This window comes from Coregonus lavaretus (genome assembly GCF_964263955.1).
Source record: "Coregonus lavaretus genome assembly, chromosome: 35".
NCBI lineage: Eukaryota > Metazoa > Chordata > Actinopteri > Salmoniformes > Salmonidae > Coregonus > Coregonus lavaretus.
Genome location: NC_140022.1, coordinates 4,266,751 through 4,289,792, shown reverse-complemented (window position 1 = coordinate 4,289,792; position 23,042 = coordinate 4,266,751). Strand labels below are relative to the sequence as shown.

The 23,042-nt window shown below is 45.3% G+C and overlaps 2 protein-coding genes across 2 annotated transcripts in view; one reads left to right on the top strand and one right to left on the bottom strand.

Annotated features, from left to right (window-relative positions):
- The window catches only part of LOC311109490 (uncharacterized protein), a gene marked incomplete at its 5' end in the record, with an annotated part of 37,727 nt that extends 32,245 nt beyond the window's left edge, over nucleotides 1-5,482 (bottom strand). The window contains 3 exons of the mRNA XM_084152409.1: nucleotides 292-510; nucleotides 713-961; nucleotides 5,458-5,482. Of these exons, the coding sequence (XP_084008535.1) occupies nucleotides 292-510; nucleotides 713-961; nucleotides 5,458-5,482 (493 nt within the window). The remainder of the gene's footprint in view (nucleotides 1-291; nucleotides 511-712; nucleotides 962-5,457) is intronic.
- Nucleotides 5,483-8,369: 2,887 nt separating this feature from the next.
- Nucleotides 8,370-13,497, top strand: pjvk (pejvakin; the record flags this gene model as incomplete). The annotated part of the gene is made up of 6 exons (XM_084152541.1): nucleotides 8,370-8,580; nucleotides 8,806-9,001; nucleotides 11,116-11,257; nucleotides 11,418-11,535; nucleotides 11,840-11,983; nucleotides 13,190-13,497. 6 exons carry the CDS (start codon nucleotides 8,370-8,372, stop codon nucleotides 13,495-13,497), a joined length of 1,119 nt encoding a protein of 372 aa, XP_084008667.1.
- Nucleotides 13,498-23,042: the final 9,545 nt, after the last annotated feature.

Genomic DNA, 23,042 nt, shown 5'->3' with positions numbered 1-23,042 from the left:
TTCCAGGTGACTAACTCATGAAGCTGGTTGAGAGAATGCCAACAGTGTGCAAAGCTGTCATCAAAGCAAAGGGTGGCTATTTGAAGAATCTCAAATATGAAATATATTTTGATTTGTTTAACACTTTTTTGGTTACTACATGATTCCATATGTGTTATTTCATAGTTTTGATGTCTTCACTATTATTCTACAATGTAGAAAATAGTAAAAATAAAGAAAACCCTTGAATGAGTAGGTGTGTCCAAACTTTTGACCGGTACTGTATATATATTAGTATATCATTTATCTCACCTATCCTCCTGTTAGCGCTGGAGAAGCTGTCACACACGGGGCAGCACTCTCCCTCAGGGATGGTAACCTTCTCACAGTTCCCCACCGTCTCACACTGCACCTCCTCACAGAGGGTGGTTCCACTGTCACACACACACACCCTGCACGGCTCTGGGGTCCACATGTCGTTGTGGGCGTACACCTGCCCGTTGTCCCTGCAGGTCTCATCCTTCTTCTCCTCTACAGAGTCATGGAGATTGAAGAAGAGAATATGAATCAGACTATTAGAAATACTGAGAGAATGTAGTGAGACTGTAATTAGAATGTTACAACACCATTAATCGAACACCATTCCATTCCATGACCATGAGTAATAATTATCTTAGCTGACGCTTGAATCTGTAAAACATGGATCAATGTAATGTGGTGAGAATGAGTTCACCTGTTTTGATCTTTGGTAGCAGATTATCCCAGGTAGCAGCCTGCTGGCCCTGGGTACCTGCAGCCTCAGAACACACAGGGCAACATTCTCCCTCAGGGGTGGTGGTTTCCTTACAGGCTAGGTCTTCACATCGGACATCCTCACAGGTAATAGTGCCCAGGTCACACACACAGATCTTACATGGCTCCGGGTTCCAAATCTCATTGTTGCTGTAGACTTTGCCGTTTTCTGCACAGCTGTCTTCGTGCCCTGCCAGAGCAAGTAAACACCATTTGCATTCAGACGTGTATCTTTACATGTTATGTCCTTATGGAGTAAGACGTAGAGTAACCCTCCACAATAACACCAGGAAACAACACCGCTGTGTTTCTGGGACTTTCAGAGATGACAAAAAGCTTGAATGACCATTTCTGGCCAATAGAATCAAGGGGTTGTTTAGCAGGCCTGATTAGGGAAGAGAGTTTTTAATGACCATGTGACCTGATGAGTGTCCATGTGACTAAATGATTAGTATTGTAAGTGTTGTGTGTTTATTCTATGTCCACTAGGTGGCAGACAGAAGCGAGAGAACACCGTCCCAGAGTGGGACAATCTCACATTTACTATAATGTGGACAATGTGGTGTTGGTGTCATTGTGTTTAAGTACACGTCTGAAATTCTTTGTTTTCCCCTGTGAAATCAAGTACAGCTCACTTGCCACAAACTCGGCATTGTGTGAAACGTTCAGTTTAGGGTTTTTATGAAGAATGTAACACATTAACACGGTTAGAGAGAGAAGGACCATCTTAGATTGTCCCCAGGATAGAATGTGATGACCTACTCTTTATGTAGCTTGGTGCATCAGCTCCACATAACTATTATTTTCAGTGAAGCTCCTCATTGTCAAATTGTGAAGTTAAATGTTTTTCCTCCAATGTGTAATTATGAATCTTGGAAGAAGCTCATATACCAAGGATGTAGTTGTGTAGGGTGATTGCTCATCATAAGAGCAATTTCGCAAATTTCTATGACAAAATAGGAAGCTTGCCTTTATAAATCATTATGTTACTTGTTTCACATCTCCACACTTATCATTCAAAGTTGTAAATTCTAGGCCTACATCTAAATATAGTCGACATAAGTACTGAGCAAGACACTGACGTCATGTAAGTCAAACCCAGTAATATAGACTAAGAAATCAGACTGTCCTTTCAGGTTCTGGGCTTGATGTTATTTTTATAAATAGGCGTCTACATTCCCCATCCCAGTTCAATGAGATCCCGAAGACTAAAGTTCACTGGAGATAATAAGAAGATGTTCCACAGCACAGTCGATGACACGGAACAGAAGCTCTTTTCACAATTAATCTGTGAATCAGGGAAACATCACTCCAATACAGATGTTGCCAGGAAGCAAGAAACAACCCAAGCATTTTCCATGCCATTATCTAGGCGGGTTGGTGGGGCCTCTGTTGGAACTAAAGAGAGTGAAACTAGGGGAAACCCTGACCACCTGCTGCAGTACTATATGTAATATCATCGCGGCATTTCACTTTTTATAAACTTAGCCAGTTTTATATGATAGACTTAACTTCTAAGTACTCATTATGTGGGCGAGCCTCTCCCCAAGAGAGAAGCTACTTTTCAAAAGCAGGAGTTATTTCAGGGAAAACCACAGCGGCCTATATTATAGGTTAAGCTTAGCATGTGTCTGTGGCTGGTCTGTATTTCTAACCCAGCCATGAGAGGCCCCACCCAGCTAACTCCACAGCCATGGAATCAAAACGCTTCATCATATGGACCAACTTCCATTTCCAAAATGTTATAACGTTATTAAGTTAAGTCAGCTGTACCCAAGTGAATAGTGTACATTAATCAATCATTTGTATATTTACTTCACCAACCAGGGTGTTATTATTAAATCCATTATGTTCAGCGTTTTGATCACTATAAAAGTGAGGCCTGTGGTGACTGTAAATTGAATCCATTTGTGGTTTGCACATGGACCATAACACCGTTCCACTTGAGTTAATTATCCAATATGGCCGCCTGCCATAATTTTCCGTACATCACACTGACCTATATGACACTTTACTGCTCAGCTGTGAAGTCAGGTGAAAGTGATCGTGGTGTTATATTATCAAGCATTATAAAACATTGTCCAATAGTATACTGTTTTACAGCCAAAGAACATTGGGGAATATTTTAGAAAGTATGGTTTTCTTGTCTTTTTCAGTGTAGCGTTAATCTGCTCAAACAGTACACCACAGGAGGTTGGTGGCACCTTAATTGGGGAGGATGGGCTTGTGGTAATGACTGGAGCGGAATCAGTGGAACGGTATCAAATACATCAAACACATGGTTTCCAGGGGTTTGATGCCATTCCATTATTCCTGCCATTATTATGAGACTTTTTATAATAAGACGTTTTCTACAGCAACATGGGCCTAAACCCCCGAGCAGCAAGTGTGACCTACTGGGTTTGAACTCAGGATACCTGCCTGCAACAAGTCTGCTTTAACCCACTGAGCTAAAGCCTAGGCATCAGCTTGGGGAGCTAACACAAGTCATCAGCGGCCAGTTTTTCAAAGGTTATCTATCTGGATTTCACCTATCGGATAGGATTAAATACCTAGATATAGAATGAAAGAATGGACGAATCATTGACTTGAATGGGGACTCCCGTTCTATTCATTCTGTTTCTATGCATTTCATCTTATCGATAGACGACATCCGGACAGATAACTTTAGAAAAACTGGGCCCAGGTGGCAGGCAAGGTTAGGCCTACTTATCACTTGATTGACCCACCGCTATGCAAGCGCATACAAAAGTGGCAAGGAAAATAATCCTTTGGAGAAACCAGACTCAAGTATATGTTTTGTTCACCACATCAGTAACTTACATTCTTCCCTGTTCGAAGCCAGTATACTTCTAAAGTGATATGGGCTTTGTGGATGCCGACAGTATGAAGCATATTCATACCCAGCATGCATGATTTCACTGGGCGTGTCCGGTCGCTCTCTGGCAAACCACTGACCAAAATCAGTGGCCTGTTTTGGTCCATCCCAACATCATTATGACCATGGCACTCTACAACCCTTCATTCTGCCTCAGCCTTGCACTGAAATAGCCCTTCCAGCCAGCCAGCCAGCCAGCCAGCCAGCCAGCCAGTCATACACACAACACCACTTTAGCACGTAGTCTGTCTAAGAGGGATGTATTTTCGTTGTATGCAAAAATTGTTGCCAGGGCGTTATTGTAAATAAGAATGTGTTCCTAACTGACATGCCTGGTAAAAACAAAATAAAAATATGTATTCTATCCATGTATCGATGTTTGTATCCAGACAGCATTTCTGAGAGATCCCATTAGTGTTATTTGAACACTTTATTTACTTACTTGTAAAAAGCTACAATATGAGCAATGAGAAAATAGCACCCATTAAAAGTGTTTATTTGGTTTAGCTCAGTTTTGGGGAGTGATGTTGAGGGCAAGGCCAACGTGGTCTAGAGACGCCTGTAAACTGGACTAAACATGCTGTGGGGTGAGAGGTATGATGGTGCTTATAAAACATACCACTTCCTGCTGTAAAGAAATTACCCATTTTAGTACTTTACGTTTCACTGTGAGAAAATAATTGTGATATTGAGGCCTGTAAACTAAACACAAACTTAAAACAAAAAAGTATGAATATTGTATATACAACACCTATAGATGTTCAAAAAGGCTCCATAAAAGTATAAAAAGCATAAAAGTGTTGCATCATCTCATTGTCATGCTTGATCTATCCTGAGAAGGGTTGCAAAGGTAGGGTATAGTACTCGAAACTTTCGAGTACTTTACCAGTAAACTACCAGAATTTTGGTAACTTTCAAGGAATATATGGAAATCTATCAGATGACATCTAGTGGCCTTTTTGGGTACTTCAGACAATCACAGGTGTCTGTAATTATCTCTGGCCCTCTGTGTGGACTTATCACATGTGAAATATATACAGTATACAGTACCAGTCAAAAGTTTGGACACACCTACTCATTCAAGGGTTTGTCTTTATTTTTACTATTTTCTACATTGTAGAATAATAGTGAAGATGTCAAAACTATGAAATAACACATATGGAATCATGTAGTAACCAAAAAATTGTTAAACAAATCAAAACAAAAGATTCCGGTAAATTTGGTATATTACCGGTGGCTTTTCAACCCTAGTCCTTTGTTCCCAGAGGGAATCCTTTGTTCCCAGAGGGACCTTAACTAACTTTGTTCCGTGTAGATTCAAGAGCTCCATGGGAAAAAAGTAATTCCTGTACTCTGCTGCAGTTCTGTGGAACAGGTTACCAAGCTACCTGAAAACTCTGTCTTCAGAGAATAGCTTTAAGATGAATAGCTTTAATAGCTTTAAAAAATATCTGTCAGTGTGATTAGGGGTATTCTTTGACGAGACGACTCCTAAACAGGCACCTCTGTGCTGTTGATAAGGTTGATATAGTAGTAAATGATTATACTGTTGTTGTTTTTAAATTGCATTGGGTGTGATGTGTCAATCTTGCCCACCTGCCATCTACCTGCCATCTACCTGCCATCTACCTGCCATCTACCTGCCATCTACCGGCCATCTACCTGGACCACAATAGTCCTCCACAGTGGACGCATCATAATACCCATAAAAACACGGATATGGTTCCAATGGTTTTTCCGCCATTCATTTTTTACATCTTGAATTCTACAAAAAATGCAAATTAATTGTGTGTTTGGTGTCGGCTTACCTTGGCGTGACGTTTTGATAGCCATGTAATTCTCTCCCGGACAAGGTGAGTTTTATCAAAATATTCGCCTGAATTTACTCAACAAAATTCACAATGATAATTATTGATAAAAGTCACCTTGTCCAAGAGAGATTTGCGCGGCTATCAAAACGTCACGCCAGGGTAAGCCTACATGAAACACAGACCTTATATGAAATAGTTCTAAAATCCCAGATGGAAAAATGAATGGTGAAAAAATGATTGGAACCATTTCCGGGTTTTATGACTCATACTGTGGTACTCAATGGAAAAAAGCCTTCAGGCTTTATTGTGTTTTTATCTTCGATAATGTTTATGTCTGTAATGTTGTCTGCGGCTGGAGCAGCCTACTACTTCTAATTATTTAATAAATTCTATCAATCAATAAAAAAAATGTAGAACAAAAAGTTAAACACATAAGCAATTCATATCACCAGTTCAAGCCAGAGCAATCAACACAATCATCGGTCAGTCAGACCATAAGTCATGTAGTGCAGCCCCGTCCACTCACCTAGCTTGACATCCTGGCTGGCCACTGCCAATACCGGAACCAAAGATATAGCCAGACATAGAATAATCCTGGAGTGCACAGAGGTGGCCATGTCTGCACCTGAGACAGGCACCTTCCGAACACACATACAGGGGAGACAGGAGGACGAGAGGAGAGGAGGACGAGGGAGCTAGGCTAGCGTTGCAGTACACAGTACCATCCAGTAATATCCAAGTAGCCTTGAGAGGAGAAGACAACTGCCTTTTGAGAAATGTTCTCTCTCTCTCTCTCTCTCTCTCTCTCTCTCTCTCTCTCTCTCTTTCTCTCTCTCTCTCTCTCTCTCTCTCTCTCTCTCTACTTCTCTCTCTCTCTCTACTTCTCTCTCTCTACTTCTCTCTCTCTTTCTCACCTCTCTCTCTCTCTCTCTACTCTCTCTCTCCCTCTCTCTCTCTACTTCTCTCTCTCTCCCTCTCGCCTCTCTCTCACTCTCTTTTTTTAAGGGTTGTCTAACCTCTAATTTTCTTCCTTTTTGCCTGTGCTCTCAGTCTCAGACATCCAGCATTGGTCAGATTACTTAAAAAATATAATCAGTTACTGATCAACGCTCACCAGCTTCACAAAAAAGGCTCCCCAGTCGTTTCTCTGCATTAACTTGAAATTGTGAAGGCCTTCATAGAAGTTTATTCATGCCATGTTCCCATATGGCCATTTGCACAGTAATATGTATTTTTGTCCTGCTAGTCTTATCCCTATAATAATAATAATAATATGCCATTTAGCAGACGCTTTTATCCAAAGCGACTTACAGTCGTGCGTGCATACATTTTTGTGTATGGGTGGTCCCGGGGATCGAACCCACTACCTTGGCGTTACAAGCGCCGTGCTCTACCAGCTGAGCTACAGAGGACCACCTATAATAACCTACCTGGGTAATCATTATGAGTGTTAATGGACCCGTGTGAATACAGACATAGTTCGAATCGGATCGTACCCACTACCTTGGCGTTACAAGCGCCGTGCTCTACCAGCTGAGCTACAGAGGACCACCTATAATAACCTACCTGGGTAATCATTATGAGTGTTAATGGACCCGTGTGAATACAGACATAGTTTACACTGTGGAAACCACACCCATTTCCCACTTTTTTTTAAAAGTATCTTATAAATAAACGACATTACGTTTAATTTCCTAGCCAAACAGCTAAATTACAAGGGATGCAACGCAAGGTCATAACATAACATATCCTGTATGCTCTTTGGGTGGGGAAAGCCTTGGTCTAGAAGTATTAAACTCCCTCTAACATGTAGACTAGTCTATTATTGGTACCAGACACAACCACAAGCACAAGAAAAGTACATTTGAACATAGACACCACAAAGACCACCACTCTTTTTGCTATTTGTCATGATAGTTGACAACACAGGGTCCAGATGTTTCACATGCTACTCAGAAAGGAAAGGGTCACGTTGAGTCAAATCCCAGAGACTGCATAAAATAATAATAATAATAATGCTGATTGTTGTTTTTGTGGTGAGCTGAATGCTATGGCATACAAAGGTCTGGGTGGGTACAGGTAGAGTACAACACACATTAAAGGACAATTTCACCCAAAAACCATCTTTTGGTATTTGTTTAATTAGACCCAATACATAATACAGAAATAAAGCCGGTATGATGCATTTTGCATCATATGATGCAAAACGCAGCATCATATGATGCAAAATGTATCATACCAGCTGTATTTCTGTATTATGAAAGTTAAATATCTTGAAAACTTGATTGCTAACATGCAAACCATTTTGGGACTATATCAACAACATTTGGGACTATACCAATAGATAGCTTTTGGGTGGAGTTTTCCTTTAAGGTGTGTAACCCTGATCCAATTAAAAGTGATCAGATTCCCTAACCAGCTACAATTAAACTATTGATACCTCACTTACACTGATATCTCTTTTCAGAGCGTAGGGCAGCGTTATTGATAGACATCTAGGACCTCAAAGACAGAGTAGCCCAGGAAGTACTGCATAACCCATTGGTGAGCTCACTGGTCACATGACAGGAAGAATGAAGGCAAATACCTGTCCAATCACGTTATGGGACAGCTTGTCCCCATATCCCCTTACATGGTGTCTCCATTATTCATTAGCCCTGAGCCATAAGGTTCACAGCTGAACGACTTTAGCTGTTTGGAAGACATCTGTTCAGAACTACTGTCCACCTGTGCAGAACTTCCCAATGTGAACTCACCAAAGAGAAGAAAAGAGAAGAAGAAACGTCTTTAATACTGTAAACTAAAGGATTGACACCTGCCTGGACAGTGAACTCTTACAGCACACCTGTTGCTGCCATGCATGTCCAGCAGTGACTGCTGCACCCGTGTGCTCTTTCTTGGTCACCGGTATGTTCGCTGCGGCGACTAAGAACTTTGTGAAGCAGGTGGGAGACACAGGTCGGCTGATCCCCGTACCGAGCCTGAGTGAGGCTGACCGCTACCAACCCCTCAGCCTGGTCACCAGGAAGAGGAAAAGACACTTCTGGAAGAAAACCAAGTACGCCTCAACCCCCTTCTCCCTGAAAGACATCCTGGTGGGGGAGAAGGAGATCACTGCTGGTACAGTCCACTGAGAGGAGGGATGCATGTTTATCAGCAGCTATTAACGCCCATGTCATGCATTATAGTGCATTATGAATGGCTCATAAGGCATTATAATGGGCTTATAATGCATTATAACTGTCTCTCTCTTTGACAAAGTAAAGCATGTGTTTCTGCAGATGTAAAGCTAGTCTCATACAATATCAGATGTCTTTAACAATACATTTTATTCCATTCAAACAGGGGTGTCGTCGTACCAGCTCCTGAACTATGAGGACAAGTCTGACGTGGCCCTGAACGGCAGGTTAGGGAACCACCTGATGAACGACGTGGGGTTCAACATCAGTGGTTCAGACTCTGTGGCTGTCAAAGCCTCCTTTGGGATCGTCACCAAACACGAGGTGGAGGTCCCAACTCTACTCAGGGAACTCAACTCCAGGTACACTGCAGGTGGTGGAAAATAGCTTAGATTTTAATTAATTGCATTCTGGTTTTGTTTCTGATAAGATATTACCAAGGGTCATATGGTGATGACAAACAACTAGTACAGTGGGGAAAAAAAGTATTTAGTCAGCCACCAATTGTGCAAGTTCTCCCACTTAAAAAGATGAGAGAGGCCTGTAATTTTCATCATAGGTACACGTCAACTATGACAGACAAAATGAGGAAAAAATATCCAGAAAATCACATTGTAGGATTTTTTATGAATTTATTTGCAAATTATGGTGGAAAATAAGTATTTGGTCAATAACAAAAGTTTCTCAATACTTTGTTATATACCCTTTGTTGGCAATGACACAGGTCAAACGTTTTCTGTAAGTCTTCACAAGGTTTTCACACACTGTTGCTGGTATTTTGGCCCATTCCTCCATGCAGATCTCCTCTAGAGCAGTGATGTTTTGGGGCTGTCGCTGGGCAACACGGACTTTCAACTCCCTCCAAAGATTTTCTATGGGGTTGAGATCTGGAGACTGGCTAGGCCACTCCAGGACCTTGAAATGCTTCTTACGAAGCCACTCCTTCGTTGCCCGGGCGGTGTGTTTGGGATCATTGTCATGCTGAAAGACCCAGCCACGTTTCATCTTCAATGCCCTTGCTGATGGAAGGAGGTTTTCACTCCAAATCTCACGATACATGGGCCCATTCATTCTTTCCTTTACACGGATCAGTCGTCCTGGTCCCTTTGCAGAAAAACAGCCCCAAAGCATGATGTTTCCACCCCCATGCTTCACAGTAGGTATGGTGTTCTTTGGATGCAACTCAGCATTCTTTGTCCTCCAAACACGACGAGTTGAGTTTTTACCAAAAAGTTATATTTTGGTTTCATCTGACCATATGACATTCTCCCAATCCTCTTCTGGATCATCCAAATGCACTCTAGCAAACTTCAGACGGGCCTGGACATGTACTGGCTTAAGCAGGGGGACACGTCTTGCACTGCAGGATTTGAGTCCCTGGCGGCGTAGTGTGTTACTGATGGTAGGCTTTGTTACTTTGGTCCCAGCTCTCTGCAGGTCATTCACTAGGTCCCCCCGTGTGGTTCTGGGATTCTTGTGATCATTTTGACCCCACGGGGTGAGATCTTGCGTGGAGCCCCAGATCGAGGGAGATTATCAGTGGTCTTGTATGTCTTCCATTTCCTAATAATTGCTCCCACAGTTGATTTCTTCAAACCAAGCTGCTTACCTATTGCAGATTCAGTCTTCCCAGCCTGGTGTAGGTCTACAATTTTGTTTCTGGTGTCCTTTGACAGCTCTTTGGTCTTGGCCATAGTGGAGTTTGGAGTGTGACTGTTTGAGGTTGTGGACAGGTGTCTTTTATACTGATAACAAGTTCAAACAGGTGCCATTAATGCAGGTAACGAGTGGAGGACAGAGGAGCCTCTTAAAGAAGAAGTTACAGGTCTGTGAGAGCCAGAAATCTTGCTTGTTTGTAGGTGACCAAATACTTATTTTCCACCATAATTTGCAAATAAATTCATTAAAAATCCTACAATGTGATTTTCTGGATTTCTTTCCCTCAATTTGTCTGTCATAGTTGACGTGTACCTATGATGAAAATTACAGGCCTCTCTCATCTTTTTAAGTGGGAGAACTTGCACAATTGGTGGCTGACTAAATACTTTTTTCCCCCACTGTATGTCAGGTTAGTTGACATATAACTACAATGATTAAATGTCACTATTTTAACATATCGAGAGCTTGGTTCCATCTGCATAAGGTTCTATCTGCGTTTTTGTCAACATGTAGTTATTGACATAGCCTTGTTCTGTTCAATGTACTCTACCTATACAGTAGTCTAAAGACCTCAATTCATGTTAAGTTCAAAATAATACAAGATAAAAACTGCTGACACCATTCAAACCAATGAGGGTTCGGAACTTTAAAGCCAATTATCTCAGAATCCTCTTTTTGCAGATAGAACCTTACAGTCCCAAGCTCTCGATATTCTAACGAGACCATGTTGGTTGTACATACTGTATATTACACATGGACAGTAAAAGTGAGAAGTCTTTCAGACACAGGTTTGTGTACTGCTTTCTTTCCACTGTAGGAAAGTGGATCTGGATCACTGTTTGATTCGTCAGTCCAAAGAAAGTGGGCGGAGCGTTCTCTGCGTTGTCATGGAGAGCATCCGCACGACGCGTCAGTGTTCTCTCACTGTCCACGCAGGCATGAGACGGACGACTATGAGGGTAAACACACACCTACACACACACAGTACACACACCTACACACCACACACACACACTGTACAGTACACACAGAAACACTGACATCTGACACTTGTGTATTAGCAGGTAATGGTTGAATGGATGAATGCCCTGTCTCACCTATCTGACTGGTGTTCTACAGTTTCAGATTGATGATGGTCGAAACCCCAAAGGTCGAGACAAGGCCATAGTGATCCCAGCTCACACCACCATCGCATTTAGCATCTTTGAACTGTTTGTTCGATTGGATGGACGACTTGGTGAGACATCTACCACACACACACAGACACAATTAGACTTGACCACCATTTTGCTCTCTCTCTCTCTCTCTCTCTGTCTCTCTCTCTCTCTCTCTCTCTCTCTCTCTCTCTCTCTCTCTCTCTCTCTCTCTGTCTCTGTCTCTCTCTCTCTCTCTCTGTCTCTCTCTCTCTCTCTCTCTCTCTCTCTCTCTCTCTCGCTCTGTCTCTCTCTGTCTCTCTCTCTCTCTCTCTCTCTCTCTCTCTCTCTCTCTCTTCTCTCTCTCACACACACACACACTAACATAGTTCCCCTTCTCCTGATCAGACATCTGTGTAAGCCCTGAGTCGTCGGGCGGATTTGAGAAGGAGCTGATCAGAGAGCAGCTGGGTGGTTTCATTGGTCGATTCTCTATGGGACGGCTACGCAGGTTCCTGTCTGGGATTGTGTATGGAAACCCCTTCAGAGCAGGTGGGAACCTCCTTTAATATCTTAACCTTTTACTGCAGTGGGCTAAGTCAGGGTCACATAGTGTTTCTTGGTAGTCTTAAACAAATCTACTTTGAAACAAAAGTATACACCTCACACACATGGTTATGGGCTTAAAAAAAGAAGACACCTGTACCATGTCAGATATAGAGTTGAAATGTATTCCAATATTACACTTTATATTCATCATAGAAGACTGAAATATAACAAAACTGTTTGATATATACGAAACACCGGATTTTCTGTGTAAAAAAAAAGAAATGTTTATTCATTATGAAATTATGAAAAATATGAATAACATAGGTGATTTGACTGCAGGAAAGGGCTTCACCACCCTCCTGATCTAATCATAGAGAAAATCAAAAAGACTAGAACAATCAGATCTAATCTTACCAGTATAATGCTGTTTAAACAAGGTACAGGTCCAAAAGTGATCTAATCTTACCAGTATAATGCTGTTTACAGAAGGTACAGGTCCAAAAGTGATCTAATCTTACCAGTATAATGCTGTTTAAACAAGGTACAGGTCCAAAAGTGATCTAATCTTACCAGTATAATGCTGTTTAAACAAGGTACAGGTCCCAGCGTGTTCTAATCTTACCAGTATAATGCTGTTTAAACAAGGTACAGGTCCCAGCGTGTTCTAATCTTACCAGTATAATGCTGTTTAAACAAGGTACAGGTCCCAGCGTGTTCTAATCTTACCAGTATAATGCTGTTTAAACAAGGTACAGGTTCCAAAGTGCTTATCAACAAATGGCCCAGGTGGGTCTAACCCTTATCCTGGAGAACAATTATTAGCTGAATATTGTTGAGAACAATATACACATAGGGATCCTAATAAAATACCCCAAAAGAGTATAAACACATATAAATACAAACCAGTGGAGGCTGGTGGGCGGAGCTATAGGAGGATGGGGTCATTGTAATGGCTGGAATGGAATTAATTGAACGGAGTCACACGTGATTTCTATATTTTTATGTGTTTGATACGTTCCATTTATTACATTACAGCCATTACAATGAGACCGTCCTCCTATAGCTCCTCCCACCAGCCTCCACTGATAAAAAATGCTAATAAAAGCACAGGGTGATGTAAAGCTAATGAGTGAAAGCAAAATAATCCCTGCACATTTTCAGATGTTCCTGTGACACTCTTATCCTCATCCTTCCTTTCCCCTACTCAAGACGACAGGACGTTTGAGGAGCTCACCCACACCCACTCAGACACCTACATGGACGACGTAGTGACAGACTACTACGAAAAGGCAGCCAGCATGACGGACGTCTCCACCACCTACCTGAGAGGGGACTCCCACTCCCGCGTCAACCTTCTCAACCACAACATCCCCAAGGGCCCCTGTGCCCTGTGTGGCCGGGGCCAGACGCCGAGGGAGACGGTCTACGGCTGTCTGGAGTGCTCCTCCGGCGGGCACAAGTACGTCAGGCTACACGTGGTGCCCTGCTTCGACCTGTGGCACAAGACACTCAGGTGAAGAGATGGACTTGGGAGGCAAGAGAGAGAGAGAGAGAGAGAGAGAGAGAGAGAGAGAGAGAGAGAGAGAGAGAGAGAGAGAGAGAGAGAGAGAGAGAGAGAGAGAGAGAGAGAGAGAGAGAGAGAGAGGTCTGAGTTCATCCCTGATTAGGCATACAGTACCTAACTAATATCTCTGTACCATACTGACAGTCAGAGAACAGGGGCGGGTCAATGTCTCACTTGCAGTACTGTATATTATTTGGAGATGCCCTCCCTCCCCTCCCCCTCAATGGACTCTCCCAAGTGGCTCCCTCCATTAGTCTACTCTATTCCAACCAACACGCCCGTCATCTACACTTGACCTGTGTTCTGTGTTCTGTGTGAAGCAGCTGCCAGAGTCACACAAGCACAACAGGAGTATGTGAATTATTCAGACTGGGTTTTCAAAATGGACAAGAGGATCGTGTGAAGGAAAAAGGCCATGAAGTTTTTGGGGCCCGGTGCAGAAGAAAACACAGCCTTCTTGTTTTGACCTCATTCTGCCGGTTTCAAAGTGTGTCATCAGGTCTTTTGGGTCATCACCTGATGTTGAGTGTTTGTAGTGGGGTGTTTTGACCTCATCAGGTCAGTGGGACATTGTAATGATGAAAAGATGGTGAAGAGGCTGGCTGAAAAATCTACATTCATACTGCCATGGTTAGATGACATGGATTAGCCATGGTTAGATGACATGGATTATCCTTTGTTTTTATGTTTTAGTGACATCTTGTTTTATATGGCTGGATTATTTCTTATTTAAATAAAGATTGACACTTTCTCTGTAGCATAGACTGTATCTCTGTAGATTCCTCACATATACAGTACATGGATCCATCCGACTGGATATTAGAGGGCTCTGTAAACATACCCAACAACTGTGGTTCCTGACAAAAACCACAAGGTGTCGATAAAGACCAACTCTTAGTTTTTTCCCCACCTACCACCACCGTATTATTGAACTTACTTTATCAAGTCTATTTATCAAGGTAAACGTTGGAGATGCCACAGCAGAGAAACACTGGTGCTCAGTAGGCCTATAGTAAAGGTTTCATTGTCTTACTGGTAAACATAGAACAGGCCACGCCCCCTCTCCCTTCCTCCATTCTGAATTGGTCATGAATGAGTCCAGGGTGATAATTGGTCATGAATGAGTCCGGGGTGATAATTGGTCATGAAGGAGTCCAGGGTGGTAATTGGCCGCAAATTAGGGTGATAAGCAGGACTATCTTTAGGATCACATCTGATTACCTCTCACTGTGAAAAACGTTCATTCTGTATGATTCAGTCATCATGTGCTAAATGAGTGATGGAATGAATCACACTGGGAAAGACATGAAAGCAGGGGGATGAGGAGAAGGATAGAGGTCTGGAGAAATGGAGAGATGGGACGTGACAGAGACCTGGGCTGCGATTATGTACTTTGAAGTCATGTGGGTTCTATAATTCTATCTCCCTCCACTTTAAACTAATCTAATACTTCTGAGAGGGACGGACGGACGGGGCAGAGTCACATGGATCTGCTTAGACAGGACACATTCCTGCAGGCAACACACAACACACAACACACACACACATTTGTACCTTCACAGAGAGCTACTACACAAAAAACACACTCCCATATAGGGCTCCACGTGTGGGTGAATACACACAGACACACACAAATATTGAGTATAGCAAGAAAGAGCGAGATTGAGTGTGTAGACTAGAGTGACAACATAGAAAGAGAGGGAGAAGAGGAGGAGAGGAGAGGAGAGGAGAGGAGAGGAGAGGAGAGGCAGATGGAGAGGGAGAGGGAGAGGGAGAGGGAGAGGGAGAGGGAGAGCTATTGGATAGTGATGATCCAACATCAGTGTAAATGGAAGCTGACAGCTCCCTAATATGTGATGAATCTGGAACACACATTGATTAGAAGGAAATGGGATCTTTGGCACCGGAGACCACACTAACAGGGGAGTGACAGAGACCAGACTAACAGGGGAGTGACATAAACCACACTAACAGAGGAATGACAGAGATCACACTAACAGGGGAGAGACAGAGACCACACTAACAGGGGAGAGACAGAGACCACACTAACAGGGGAGTGACAGAGACCACACTAACAGGGGAGAGACAGAGACCACACTAACAAGGGAGTGACAGAGACCACACTAACAGGGGAGTGATATAGATCACACTAACAGGGGAGTGACAGAGACCACACAAACTGGGGAGTGACAGAGACCACAATAACAGGGGAGTGACAGAGACCACACTAACAGGGAGTGACAGAGACCACACAAACAGGGGAGTGACAGAGACCACACTAACAGTGGAGTGACAGAGACCACACTAACAGAGGAGTGACAGAGACCACACTAACAGAGGAATGACAGAGACTACACTAACAGAGGAGTGACAGAGACCACACTAACAGGGGAGTGACAGAGACTACACTAACAGAGGAGTGACAGAGACCACACTAACAGGGGAGTGACTAACAGGGGAGTGACAGAGATCACACTAACAGAGAGTGACAGAGATCACACTAATAGGGGAGTGACAGAGACCACACTAACAGGGGAGTGACAGAGACCACACTAACAGGGGAGTGACATGGACCACACTAACAGTGGAGTGACAGAGACCACACTAACAGAGGAGTGACAGAGACCACACTAACAGAGGAATGACAGAAACTACACTAACATAGGAGTAACAGAGACCACACTAACAGGGGAGTGACAGAGACCACACTAACAGGGGAGTGATAGAGACCACACTAACAGAGGAGTGACAGAGACCACACTAACAGGGGAGTGACAGAGACCACAATAACAGAGGAGTGACAGAGACCACACTAACAGGGGAGAGACAGAGACCACACTAACAGGGGAGTGATAGAGACTACACTAACAGGGGAGTGACATAGACCACACTAACAATGGAGAGACAGAGACCACACTAACAGGGGAGTGACAGAGACCACAATAACAGGGGAGTGACAGAGACCACACTAACAGGGGAGTGACATAGAACAGACTAACAGAGGAGTGACAGAGACCACACTAACAGAGGAATGACAGAGACCACACTAACAGGGGAGTGACAGAGACCACACTAACAGGGGAGTGACATAGACCACACTAACAGGGGAGTGACAGAGACCACACTAACAGGGGAGTGACATAGACCACACTAACAGGGGAGTGACCGAAACCACAGTAACAGGGGAGTGACAGAGACCATACTAACAGGGGAGTGACAGAGACCACACTAACAGGGGAGTGACAGAGACCACACTAACAGGGGAGTGACATAGACCACACTAACAGGGGAGTGACCGAAACCACAGTAACAGGGGAGTGACAGAGACCACAATAACAGGGGAGTGACAGAGACCACACTAACAGGGGAGTGACAGAGACCACACTAACAGGGGAGTGACAGAGACCACACTAACAGGGGTGTGACAGAGACCACACTAACAGTGGAGTGACAGAGACCACACTAACAGGGGAGTGACTAACAGGGGAGTGACAGAGATCACACTAACAGGGGAGTGACAGAGACCACACTAACAGGGGAGTGACAGAGACCACACTAACAGGGGAGTGACAGAGACCACACTAACAGGGGAGTGACATAGACCACACTAACAGGGGAGTGACAGAAACCACAGTAACAGGGGAGTGACAGAGACCACACTAACAGGGGAGTGACAAAGACCACACTAACAGGGGAGTGACAGAGACCACACTAACAGGGGAGTGACAGAGACCACACTAACAGGGGAGTGACAGAGACCACACTAACAGTGGAGTGACAGAGACCACACTAACAGGGGAGTGACTAACAGGGGAGTGACAGAGATCACACTAACAGGGGAGTGACAGAGACCACACTAACAGGGGAGTGACAGAAACCACAGTAACAGGGGAGTGACAGAGACCACACTAACAGGAGAGTGACAAAGACCACACTAACAGGGGAGTGACAGAGACCACACTAACAGGGGAGTGACAGAGACCACACTAACAGGGGAGTGACAGAGACCACACTAACAGGGGAGTGACAGAGACCACACTAACAGGGGAGTGACAGAGACCACACTAACAGTGGAGTGACAGAGACCACACTAACAGGGGAGTGACTAACAGGGGAGTGACAGAGATCACACTAACAGGGGAGTGACAGAGACCACACTAACAGGGGAGTGACAGAGACCACACTAACAGGGGAGTGACAGAGACCACACTAACAGGGGAGTGACATAGACCACACTAACAGGGGAGTGACAGAAACCACAGTAACAGGGGAGTGACAGAGACCACACTAACAGGGGAGTGACAAAGACCACACTAACAGGGGAGTGACAGAGACCACACTAACAGGGGAGTGACAGAGACCACACTAACAGGGGAGTGACAGAGACCACACTAACAGTGGAGTGACAGAGACCACACTAACAGGGGAGTGACTAACAGGGGAGTGACAGAGATCACACTAACAGGGGAGTGACAGAGACCACACTAACAGGGGAGTGACAGAAACCACAGTAACAGGGGAGTGACAGAGACCACACTAACAGGAGAGTGACAAAGACCACACTAACAGGGGAGTGACAGAGACCACACTAACAGGGGAGTGACAGAGACCACACTAACAGGGGAGTGACAGAGACCACACTAACAGGGGAGTGACAGAGACCACACTAACAGGGGAGTGACAGAGACCACACTAACAGTGGAGTGACAGAGACCACACTAACAGGGGAGTGACTAACAGGGGAGTGACAGAGATCACACTAACAGGGGAGTGACAGAGACCACACTAACAGGGGAGTGACAGAGACCACACTAACAGGGGAGTGACAGAGACCACACTAACAGGGGAGTGACATAGACCACACTAACAGGGGAGTGACAGAAACCACAGTAACAGGGGAGTGACAGAGACCACACTAACAGGGGAGTGACAAAGACCACACTAACAGGGGAGTGACAGAGACCACACTAACAGGGGAGTGACAGAGACCACACTAACAGGGGAGTGACAGAGACCACACTAACAGTGGAGTGACAGAGACCACACTAACAGGGGAGTGACTAACAGGGGAGTGACAGAGATCACACTAACAGGGGAGTGACAGAGACCACACTAACAGGGGAGTGACAGAAACCACAGTAACAGGGGAGTGACAGAGACACACTAACAGAGGAGTGACAAGAGACCACACTAACAGGGGATGACAGAGACCTACACTTAACAGAGAGTGACAGAGACCACACTAAAAGACAGGATGACAGAAACAACACTAAACATAGGGAGTTACAGAGACCACACTAACAGGGGAGTGACAGAGACCACACTAACAGGGGAGTGATAGAGACCACACTAACGAGGAGTGACAGAGACCACACTAACAGGGGAGTGACAGAGACCACAATAACAGAGGAGTGACAGAGACCACACTAACAGGGGAGAGACAGAGACCACACTAACAGGGGAGTGATAGAGACTACACTAACAGGGGAGTGACATAGACCACACTAGCAATGGAGAGCCAGAGACCACACTAACAGGGGAGTGACAGAGACCACAATAACAGGGGAGTGACAGAGACCACACTAACAGGGGAGTGACATAGAACAGACTAACAGAGGAGTGACAGAGACCACACTAACAGAGGAATGACAGAGACCACACTAACAGGGGAGTGACAGAGACCACACTAACAGGGGAGTGACATAGACCACACTAACAGGGGAGTGACAGAGACCACACTAACAGGGGAGTGACATAGACCACACTAACAGGGGAGTGACCGAAACCACAGTAACAGGGGAGTGACAGAGACCACACTAACAGGGGAGTGACAGAGACCACACTAACAGGGGAGTGACATAGACCACAGTAACAGGGGAGTGACAGAGACCACACTAACAGGAGAGTGACAAAGACCACACTAACAGGGGAGTGACAGAGACCACACTAACAGGGGAGTGACAGAGACCACACTAACAGGGGAGTGACAGAGACCACACTAACAGGGGAGTGACAGAGACCACACTAACAGGGGAGTGACAGAGACCACACTAACAGTGGAGTGACAGAGACCACACTAACAGGGGAGTGACTAACAGGGGAGTGACAGAGATCACACTAACAGGGGAGTGACAGAGACCACACTAACAGGGGAGTGACAGAGACCTCACTAACAGGGGAGTGACAGAGACCACACTAACAGGGGAGTGACATAGACCACACTAACAGGGGAGTGACAGAAACCACAGTAACAGGGGAGTGACAGAGACCACACTAACAGGGGAGTGACAAAGACCACACTAACAGGGGAGTGACAGAGACCACACTAACAGGGGAGTGACAGAGACCACACTAACAGGGGAGTGACAGAGACCACACTAACAGTGGAGTGACAGAGACCACACTAACAGGGGAGTGACTAACAGGGGAGTGACAGAGATCACACTAACAGGGGAGTGACAGAGACCACACTAACAGGGGAGTGACAGAAACCACAGTAACAGGGGAGTGACAGAGACCACACTAACAGGAGAGTGACAAAGACCACACTAACAGGGGAGTGACAGAGACCACACTAACAGAGGAGTGACAGAGACCACACTAACAGAGGAATGACAGAAACTACACTAACATAGGAGTAACAGAGACCACACTAACAGGGGAGTGACAGAGACCACACTAACAGGGGAGTGATAGAGACCACACTAACAGAGGAGTGACAGAGACCACACTAACAGGGGAGTGACAGAGACCACAGTAACAGGGGAGTGACAGAGACCACACTAACAGGGGAGAGACAGAGACCACACTAACAGGGGAGTGATAGAGACTACACTAACAGGGGAGTGACATAGGCCACACTAGCAATGGAGAGACAGAGACCACACTAACAGGGGAGTGACAGAGACCACAATAACAGGGGAGTGACAGAGACCACACTAACAGGGGAGTGACATAGAACAGACTAACAGAGGAGTGACAGAGACCACACTAACAGAGGAATGACAGAGACCACACTAACAGGGGAGTGACAGAGACCACACTAACAGGGGAGTGACATAGACCACACTAACAGGGGAGTGACAGAGACCACACTAACAGGGGAGTGACATAGACCACACTAACAGGGGAGTGACCGAAACCACAGTAACAGGGGAGTGATAGAGACCACACTAACAGGGGAGTGACAGAGACCACACTAACAGGGGAGTGACAGAGACCACACTAACAGGGGAGTGACATAGACCACACTAACAGGGGAGTGACCGAAACCACAGTAACAGGGGAGTGACAGAGACCACACTAACAGGGGAGTGACAGAGACCACACTAACAGGGGAGTGACAGAGACCACACTAACAGGGGAGTGACAGAGACCACACTAACAGGGGAGTGACAGAGACCACACTAACAGGAGAGTGACAAAGACCACACTAACAGGGGAGTGACAGAGACCACACTAACAGGAGAGTGACAAAGACCACACTAACAGGGGAGTGACAGAGACCACACTAACAGGGGAGTGACAGAGACCACACTAACAGGAGAGTGACAAAGACCACACTAACAGGGGAGTGACAGAGACCACACTAACAGGGGAGTGACAGAGACCACACTAACAGGGGAGTGACAGAGACCACACTAACAGGGGAGTGACAGAGACCACACTAACAGGGGAGTGACAGAGACCACATTAACAGTGGAGTGACTGAGACCACACTAACAGGGGAGTGACTAACAGGGGAGTGACAGAGATCACACTAACAGGGGAGTGACAGAGACCACACTAACAGGGGAGTGACAGAGACCACACTAACAGGGGAGTGACAGAGACCACACTAACAGGGGAGTGACATAGACCACACTAACAGGGGAGTGACAGAAACCACAGTAACAGGGGAGTGACAGAGACCACACTAACAGGGGAGTGACAAAGACCACACTAACAGGGGAGTGACAGAGACCACACTAACAGGGGAGTGACAGAGACCACACTAACAGGGGAGTGACAGAGACCACACTAACAGTGGAGTGACAGAGACCACACTAACAGGGGAGTGACTAACAGGGGAGTGACAGAGATCACACTAACAGGGGAGTGACAGAGACCACACTAACAGGGGAGTGACAGAAACCACAGTAACAGGGGAGTGACAGAGACCACACTAACAGGAGAGTGACAAAGACCACACTAACAGGGGAGTGACAGAGACCACACTAACAGGGGAGTGACAGAGACCACACTAACAGGGGAGTGACAGAGACCACACTAACAGTGGAGTGACAGAGACCACACTAACAGGGGAGTGACTAACAGGGGAGTGACAGATATCACACTAACAGGGGAGTGACAGAGACCACACTAACAGGGGAGTGACATAGACCACACTAACAGTGGAGTGACAGAGACCCCACTAACAGGGGAGTGACTAATAGGGGAATGACAGAGATCACACTAACAGGGGAGTGACAGAGACCATACTAACAGGGGAGAGACAGAGACCATACTAACAGGGGAGTGACAGAGACCACACTAACAGGGGAATGACAGAGACCACACGAACAGGGGAGTAACATAGACCACACTAACAGTGGAGTGACAGAGACCACACTAACAGGGGAGTGACTAACAGGGGAATGACAGAGATCACACTAACAGGGGAGTGACAGAGACCACACTAACAGGGGAGTGACAGAGACCACACTAACAGGGGAGAGACAGAAACCATACTAACAGGGGAGAGACAGAGACCACACTAACAGGGGAGTGACAGAGACCACAATAACAGGGGAGTGACAGAGACCACACTAACAGGGGAGTGACAGAGACCACACTAACAGGGGAGTGACAGAGACCACACTAACAGAGGAGTGACAGAGACCACACTAACAGAGGAATGACAGAGACTACACTAACAGAGGAGTGATAGAGACCACACTAACAGAGGAGTGACAGAGACCACACTAACAGGGGAGTGACAGAGACCACACTAACAGAGGAGTGACAGAGACCACACTAACAGGGGAGAGACAGAGACCACACTAACAGGGGAGTGATAGAGACTACACTAACAGGGGAGTGACATAGACCACACTAACAATGGAGTGACAGAGACCACACTAACAGGGGAGTGACAGAGACCACAATAACAGGGGAGTGACAGAGACCACACTAACAGGGGAGTGACATAGAACAGACTAACAGAGGAGTGACAGAGACCACACTAACAGAGGAATGACAGAGACTACACTAACAGGGGAGTGACAGATACCACATTAACAGGGGAGTGACAGAGACCACACTAACAGGGGACTGGCAGAGACCACACTAACAGGGGAGTGACATAGACCACACTAACAGGGGAGTGAAAGAGACCACACTAACAGGGGAGTGACAGAGACCACAATAACAGGGGAGTGACAGAGACCACACTAACAGGGGAGTGACATAGAACAGACTAACAGAGGAGTGACAGAGACCACACTAACATAGGAATGA